Raw genomic sequence first — 8,156 nt, forward strand, 5'->3', positions numbered from 1 at the left:
CAAACAAGCACAGTCCATGCCTACATAGCGTTTATTCACTGACCTCGGCTGCCTTCAGAGTAGACTCATGCCCAGGCTAAGGTTCTTCATCCCACCTTCTGCTCACTCCTTTCAGGAGCCTCCTCCTGGCCATGTGCTCATCTCCCCACCCTCTATTGTAAGTGGAAAAATTGAGTAGCCAGCCTAATCAAAGCTGTATCGGAGCTAAGATTCTGGTCCTCTGTAGCTTCAGTTCCACATCAACGTGCATTCTCCTGGTTATCTGCTCACACCAGCTCCCTGCACACATCATGCTCCCCGGGGAATCACTCGCCTGCTGGTCACACCCACCCCAGTGACAGCTTTACTTCTCTCTATTGCACAAACTTAGTCACACCTAGTTGCACACACTAGCTTGCAACAACTGGTTACACGAACACAGCAGCACACCCCCAGTCACCCCCAGCTGCACATGCTCTGTTTCGTCAATCAGCTGCACAGGCCCAGTCTTTCAGTTGCACACACTGACACACTCATCGGCACACCCTGTTGATGTCTGTGAAGCTCAATTCATGCAACCCCTCCTCCCCACCCAGCCTCAGGTCTCTCCTAGGACAGGCAACCCTTAGGAGGAGAAAAGGTGACCTGCTGGTAGCAGATATGGATTATGAGTGCAGAGGTGGGGCCCCAGGGAACCTCAGGGGGTCCATTCTCCCTCCAGCATAATTGCACCCCACTCAGGAGTCTGCACCAGGCCTGGGAGCCCTCACCTTCCTTCACTCCAATCCCAGGAGCCACTTCTCTGGGAACTGTGGCCTGTGGACCCATTCCGGGTCAGGCTGATCTCCCCCAGGCCTCCTGACCTCTGTCAGGAGGCCTAGTGCTTCACTTGCAGCTTAGGGATGCACCCATTGCCCACCCAACCTATGCACACACAGTTCTACATTCCAACCTATGCACAGCACCCAGCACACCAACAGTTCCAGCGCCAGGCGCATCACCTCACTGCCAGCCAAACTTCTTCTCCGCCTGACAACAGGAGCCTCCTACCTGCTGGCCCGCAGGACCCCACTCCTCTCAGGTTCCAAGTGCCCTGAAGCACCTCATCCTCTCCACTCTGGGCCCCTTATCCAGTCACTCCTTCACCTCCTAGACCCCCTTATACCCTTTCCCTGTGCATGTTTGGGGGGGGGCTATCTGTAGTCTCAGCACAAATCACTTTCTGAGACCCAAGAGAGAGGGGTCGGTGGTGGGGGTAGGTAGCGAAGCCAAGGTGCCCCTGGGTTCACGTGGCTGAGGACATGCAGGACCGGGTGAGTGGACTTCCCTGGATCTAGAGGCTGAGAAGGGTGGGGAGGAGGGGGTCCCCGCGGCGACCGGCAGGGGCGGAGGGGAGGCGCGCGGCCCCAGCCCGTCCCTTTCAGGGGGGACTCATGCATCAAACTTCAATTTTCCGGACGATTGAATTAGTGATTTTTTTTCTCCTGAACTAAAATACACTTAAGTCTTTGGGATTAATTACCACGTTCTGGTCCCTCAGACTGGAGTATTACTTATCGGAGCTGCGTCTGACACCGGCCCGACACCTCGTAAAATAAGGAACTGCGCCTCCCGGCCTCACCCGGCGCCACCCGCCGGGCAGGCCCGGGAAGGAGGAGCGGGAAAGCCGAGGCAGCTGGCTCGCGCGGTGGGGCCCGGCCCGGCAGCGCGCCGCGGGGTCCCAGGCCCGGGGAGCAGAGACCGCCCGCGTTCCGGAGCTTGGCAAGCCGGGCCCAGGCCCCGGACCAAACAGGGAAGGAAGAGGCCAAGCCAGGCCGCTTCCCCTGCGCGGCCGGGAGCAGAAAGCGGGTCTGCACAGAGGCCAGCGTCCTCGGGGAACCTGCCTGCCACAGCCCCGGGGGTGAAGGAACTCTGGCCACGGGCGGGTGGCCCAGAGGGTCCCAAGCCTTAAGGAGCCTCGCCCCGTGAATGGGCGCAGGGCCCGCAGCCCCTCACGCCATCCACGCCACACTCACTCGTACACTCACGCGCGGGGAGTGCCACGGAATGCGTGCGGCCCGCGCCCTCGGAGCGTACGCAGGCGGTGCACAGGACTCCGCGGGCGTCCCCGAGGCAGGCCGTGCCGGCGGCCGCTAAGAGGCCCAGGGCCGCGCTAAGATTCGAGGCCGTCTCACATCCCAGGTCCCCATGGTAGCGCCCGGAGCGCGGCCAAGCCACCCCCCCCCGCCCCCCAGCACTCCAGTCTGAGCCAGGAGAGCGGAAGACAGAGTGGGTCGGAGCCCAGGCCTCCCCGACTCCCCGACCCTCGCTCCCGCCTGCAGACGACCGCTCAGCCCCTGCCCATCGCCGCCTTCTCCCTGCGCCAGGGCGCCGGGAAACTACCCCAGGCCGCGGCGCTGCGTCGGACCGAGACTGGCCGAAACGGCCACGCACGCTGGCAGCCGGGCTCCGGAAGCCCATTGGCAGCCTGGCAGAGGCTTCTCGTCCAGCAGAGCCGAGGAGGCTGATGGGGGGGGGGGGGGCTGTGTGTGCTCGAATGCTCTCCCCAAACTATGCGGGACCCAATGCGCGGCGCGCTCCCCCCAGGCCTCCTCGGCTCGCTCAGCCTAGGGCTCTGGCTTACACCTCTCTCCGCTTCCCACCGACGACCGTCTGGCACTTCCTTCGCCCGCCCTTCTTTCTGACCTATAGAAACAACGAATTCCTTCTCATCTTTCAAGGCCTGGGTCCAATGCCACCTCCTCCGGGAAGCCCCTACGACCCCAAGCCCAGAGCCAGCCCTCCCGGTTCTGTGAATGGCATTTCCCTGCCGCAGAGCCCTGGCCTCCTGATAGCGCCAGGGGGGTGCAACGGTGGTCGTCCGCTAGACTGGGAGCTCCTTGAGGGCAGGAACTGCATCTGATTTGTTTCCATTTCCCCAGCCCCCGGCGCGGCCCGGAGCAGAAAAGACGCACAATAAACATTTGCTGAATGGAATGGATTTTTCCCTTTATTTTATGAATCCTTCCCCTTCCGTCTTTCCTTCTTTCTTTTCCTCTTTCCTTCCTCCCTCGTTATTTTTTATTTCTTGGTTATATTCAATTGTCATGTTTTTCAGGCTCATTAAATCCATTTAGAGACAAAAGAATAAAAGGCAGAAGGGGAAGGAGGGGGAGGAGGGAAGGGGGAGGGGAGAGGAGGGGAGGGGAGGCCGGAGAAGCAAACAAATAACCCGCTTTAACTAGACGGGCGGATAAATGGCCCCGTTTCTCCTCAGCCCCGATGCGCCTGCTTAGCTGCGCGCCCCGCGGGCGCCGCAGCTCGGGTGGGCTCAGCCCCGGGGCCGCCGCCCCCAGCCCGGAGGGACCCAGCAGGGCCCGGCCCGGGGCAGCGAAGCAGCGAGCGGCCGGAGGTGCCAGGGCCGCTTCATTGGGATTCATGGGCGTGTTGGGCGGGCGGCCCCGGGCTCCGGGCGAGGGGCGGGGGCCGGGCGGGGGCCGGGCGGGGGCGGGGGTGCGCACGGCGGGCGCAGATGCCCGGGTGACCGCCGCGCCGCGGTCCCCGCGCCGCCTTTGTGCCGGGGAGGCGCGCGCGGGGACCTAATCCATCAAATTGTCTACAAATTGTGAAGAAAATTCAAAAACCATATGGTCGCCAGCGCCGGCGCACTCTGGGCTGCGGAGGGCCGCGGCCGCGCCCGCACCCGGAGCCGCGGGGGGCTGGGCCCGGCTATTGTCGCCTGTCAGCGGCCGCCCGGGTCCATTCGTCCCGGCCTTCATGGTCCGCGCTCCGAATTACAGACCCATCCATCCTGAGAGAGGGCGATTTATGTCGCCCGGGAGGATCCGGCCGCACGCCCGCCTGGCTGCCCCGCTGCCTCTCCTCCTTACGTTCTCTCCTCTCGCTTCTCCCCCTTTCCCATTCCCTTTCCATTCCCTTCTTCTCCGTTTCTGTCTCTCTGTCTCCGTCTCTCCTTGTGAAGCTTTTCCTCTTTCTCCACCCCCCGCCCCCGCGCGCCCTGTGGCTCTCGCTTTCTGGCTCTGCTTTTGGAGTGTCTTTCTGTGCTTGTTCTGTTTCTCTCTGTCTCTTAGTTTCCTCCTGGACACGCACGCTCCCGACTCAGGCCCCGGGGCCCCATCGCCTGCCCGAGACCAGATGCGCATTTCTCACATCAATTTTGCGGAGAAAGAGAGCCGAGCGGCCCGGAGGCGGGACCCTCCTTTGGTGACAGCGGCCACTCGCCAGCCGAACGAAAACAAAAGCCCAGAGAGAAACCCGCTCTGTCCGGAAAAGTAAAAGCTGCCTGCGTCCCTGCCCTGGCCGCCCTCAGGGCGCGGGGACTCCAGAGAGTCCTGGGGAGATGGATGTCTCTGCCCGCAGCCGAGTTGGGGGGGGATAGAATCTGTGAATGTTACCAGAAATTCACCCCAACTCTCAAACGCTTCGGGCTCACACCTCCCCGTGCTCCTGTGCGCGATTCAGCTTGCCCTTGGTGCCTCGTTTTTCCTCCTGTCCCCAAAGGCAAGGCCCTCTGGCAGAACCAAAACTTGGGAGCCCTCGGGCTGCACTCTGCTGCGGACCGAGAGATACCTGCGTCCACCTGACGCTTAGCCCGAGTCCCGCAGAGTGGGGAAGAAATGCCCTGGGGTGCAGGTGGGATGCCAGCCGCAGGGCAAGTCCTCCCCCCCAACCTTTACCCTTCTCGAAATTAATTTTCCAGTCGTGGCGCCCCTAATGTACGCACTCTTTCTCCCAGCAATGCACGCCTCACTTTTTACCCGGACCTGACGAAGCCCGCTTCTCTCGCCCCCACCTCCAATTTGGTAGCTGCCGCGTGTTTCTGGGCGAGAGGCGCTTCACCTCCTGCTTTCCCCTCACCCCTTATTCTCGAGCCTGCCCTGAAACTCCTCCATATCTCCAAGGCCTGGGCAGCCGGCAGCGAGCAGCGGCGAGACACGGAGTCGGCCGCGGCTTCCCTGAATAGGGCCCACTCATTCAGACACGGTCACCGCCGGTTCTAGTAAAATGGCAAAGACTTTATTTATCGGAGAAAGAGGCCTTGGGTACAGTCCGGGGCAGAGAGGGCAGGGCAGGAGCAGGGAAGGGGCACGCGGGACCCACCCTCATCGAGTCGCCCTTGTCTGGCCAAGTAGAGCTAGGAGCAGGGCGTTGGAGACTGCAATCAGACCCAGAGCTGCGGAGGAGGTGGGGTGAGGGCTTCGGGTGGCCTCCTCTCAGTCTCTGTCACATGCAAAAAAATTCTAAAAAGAGTAAAAAATAATTCTAGGGCTTTGGGTTCCATTTTAGTTGGCTGATTGGCTGGATTTCCCCCTGCTTTGTCCCTAAGACCCGGACCCCAGCAGTCAATCCAAGGAAACCGAGAGAGGGAGGAGGAATCTTAAAAATAGCGTTAGTGGGCATCAGGAGGCAGAAATGGCATCGAAAACAGACTTTTGGGGACGGGGATGGGGGAGAGAAAAGATCGATTTGAAACTTGCAAGTCAGGACCCCGGCTGTCCCCCTCAGCCCCTTCCCACGAGGGGAAAAAGGTTAGAAGGAAATAAAAGAAGTCAACTGCAATAGGCCTAGGGAGGCGAGGGAGGAGGAAAAGGGCCAGTGCATTCGCCACATGCAGAGAAAAATTAAAACAGTTGGGGCGGGCCCCCTCCTCCAGACCGCGGGGTTAAGTGTTCGTTACCCTCGATACTGCCTCGCCCTCAGCAAACCCGGCAGCCTGAGAGCTTTGAAAACGTGGAAATCTCCGAGATTTTAAAAAAATAAAAGAAAGAAAAAAGTCAGGCTGAGGTGGGAAGAACCCGCTATATAAGTTTAAATATTTATACAGAAGCCATACAGAATTGCACGGCGAGGGCTCCCGGGGCGGCCGAGGCCGCTCGCAGCGGCCGGCCCGGCCGGCCAGCCCGGGTTTATTGCTTCGAGAGGGAGGAGGCGGCTGCCGGGAGCTGAGTCCGGGCCAGGGACGGGAGAGAAGGCGGGAGTTGCAGAGGAGGTCCCAGCTCCCCTCGGCGGTCCGGGAGGCGGCGGGCGTACCGGCGCTAGGGGCCCGGCGCGGCGGAAGATCCCGGGCGCGGCTCAATCGTCCACGTCGATCTCTTCGTCTTCCTCGTCCTCTGAGCAGTCCTGGCTGCTAGCCGGCTGGTCCGTGAGCGGGGAGGCGGGAGAGAGCTGCAGGGGCCCGGCGCCCGGGGCCTGCTGGGCGCCTGGAGGGAGCGCGGGAGAGCCAGGCCTCGACTTGGCCCTGCCGCAGCCGCCGCCCCCGCCGCCCGCGGCCTCCGAGTTCTGCTCGAGTTCGGCCAGTGCCACGATGTCCATCTGCCCGCTGGGGCCCAGTTTCTTGGCGGACTCCACGTCGGCCTTCATCTCCTCCAGATCCCGCTTGAGCTTGGCGCGCCGATTCTGGAACCAGGTGATGACCTGAGCGTTGGTGAGGCCCAGCTGCTGCGCGATTTGGTCGCGATCGGCGGGGGACAGGTACTTCTGGTAGAGGAAGCGCTTCTCCAACTCGTAGATCTGGTGGTTGGTGAAGGCTGTTCGCGACTTTCGCCGCTTCTTAGGGGTCTGCCGCTGCCCAAAGATGGTCATCCCGTCGCGGCCTGCGAGGAAACCATAGTATAGGCTTGCGCCAGGGGAGAGGAGACCACACCCCGGCTCTCGCTCACCCCACCCAGGCCCCTCCGGCCTGAGGTCTGCTGCAGTTCCCTTTTCGGACTTGATTCGGCCTGCGGGACTAGGGCAAGCCTCGCCTAAGGCAAACCTTCTAACCTCCAACTCTTGTCTACTGGGAGTCTCTAGGAAAAATTGTTTTAGTCTCTGCTCCCCACCCAAGAGTTGATTTGAAAGAACCAAGGTCGCCAGAGCACAACGAAGCCAGACAGGGACGCCCTGACTGCCGGGTGAATGTTGGTTCTATACCTCTTCCCAATCACCACGACTCTATCATTATCCAAAAGATCCAAGCTGAAAGGATCTCCGTTCCCCAACCCAGGAACAGGGCAAGGAGCGCCCAGGCCACTGGGAACAGGAGGGAGCCAAGCAGAGCAGGCAAACTGCGGAGAGATCTTGGGTTTCCTGCCACCCCTCCTGGGTCACTGAACTCTGGCCTATCCAGAGGTCCCTAGGAAATAGGGTTTGGGTCCTGTCCCACTCATTTCCACTCCCAGCGGCAGCAGCTTGGGCTGGAGAGCCCTGACGGCAGGCGCGGGAGGAGGTGGGCAGAGGCACAGGGCACAAAGAGTAGGGCACGGGGAGCGGGTCGTGGGGTACTGGGAGCAGGGGAACCCAGCAGCGGCGCCTACCTTCGGCTGCCTGCAGGACGCTGACCTCCAGCCCCTTAAAGGTCTTGCTGGCGAGCTCCTCCAGCGCGCACAGCGGCGAGGTCTGCGAGAGCAGCGCGCGGCCCGCCAGGGGCAAGCCGCCCGGCGCGTGCTTGTCCGCGGCCGCCAGCAGGTGCGCCGCCCCGCACAGCGAGTAACTTCTCCGCACAGACGGCTTGTTGAGGATGTCCTCGATGCTGAACGGAGTCAGCGGCTTGTTGGAGTTGGCGGGTGGCGGCAGGTGATCCAGCGGGCTGCGCCGCCGCTCTTCCCCCGGCGCCGCCTTGCCATCCTCCTTGGAAGTCATCTCGGCCTCGTTTGGGGGCCCGGCCGGGGCGGCTCGGGACGCGGGGACCCAGCCCGCGGGCAGCTCGGGCGCCGGGCGGCGCGGGTGGGTGGCAGCGGCGGGCGGGAAGGAGGCCGCGCCGGCCAGGCGCGGGGCCGGGCGCGGGGCCGGGCGCGGGGCCGATTAGCGCAGCGGCAGAGGCGAGCAGAGCCGCACGGGGCCCCGGGAGGAGGGTGCTGACGCGGGCGCCGCCGCCGCCGGGGCTTCCAGCAATCCGGGGCCCGAGCCGGGACGCGCCGCGCGGGGCTCCAGTTTCGCCAGCCCCGGTGCTATTTAAAGGTGTCAGGTGGCTCCGCGGCGGCTCCTGGCCCCGGGTCCTGGCGGCGGCAGTTGGAAAAGCCGAGGCGAGGGCGCCGATCCCGTACTGCGAGGGGAGGCGGAGAGATGGGGCAATTGACTATTGCTAACAAGTTAGCCTTGATCGAGGAGTAATCAATTATCTGCAGCGGCACTTCTCTATTTCTCTCTCCTTTCTCCCTTTCTCCTCTCTCTTCTTTCTCTCTGTTCTCTCTCTTCCT

General features: G+C 62.5%; 1 protein-coding gene across 1 annotated transcript; it reads right to left on the reverse strand.

The window, feature by feature from the left end:
- Positions 1 to 4,973: 4,973 nt before the first annotated feature.
- LBX1 (ladybird homeobox 1) lies at positions 4,974 to 7,636 on the reverse strand. The gene is made up of 2 exons (XM_038577955.1): positions 7,275 to 7,636; positions 4,974 to 6,572 (listed from the first exon to the last, which is right to left on the reverse strand). The coding sequence occupies exons 1-2, from the start codon at positions 7,597 to 7,599 to the stop codon at positions 6,052 to 6,054; spliced, it is 846 nt and encodes a 281-aa protein (XP_038433883.1). The 5' UTR covers positions 7,600 to 7,636; the 3' UTR covers positions 4,974 to 6,051.
- Between the last annotated feature and the right edge of the window lie 520 nt (positions 7,637 to 8,156).

The sequence above is a fragment of the Canis lupus genome, chromosome 28, assembly GCF_011100685.1.
Source record: "Canis lupus familiaris isolate Mischka breed German Shepherd chromosome 28, alternate assembly UU_Cfam_GSD_1.0, whole genome shotgun sequence".
Taxonomy (NCBI): domain Eukaryota; kingdom Metazoa; phylum Chordata; class Mammalia; order Carnivora; family Canidae; genus Canis; species Canis lupus.

Coding starts and splice junctions, on each gene's coding strand:
- LBX1 (XM_038577955.1), bottom strand. CDS start 7,599: ATGACTTCCAAGGAGGATGGCAAGGCGGCGCCGGGGGAAGAGCGGCGG. Junction 6,573..7,274: donor CGTCCTGCAGGCAGCCGAAG/GTAGGCGCCGCT, acceptor GTTTCCTCGCAG/GCCGCGACGGGATGACCATC.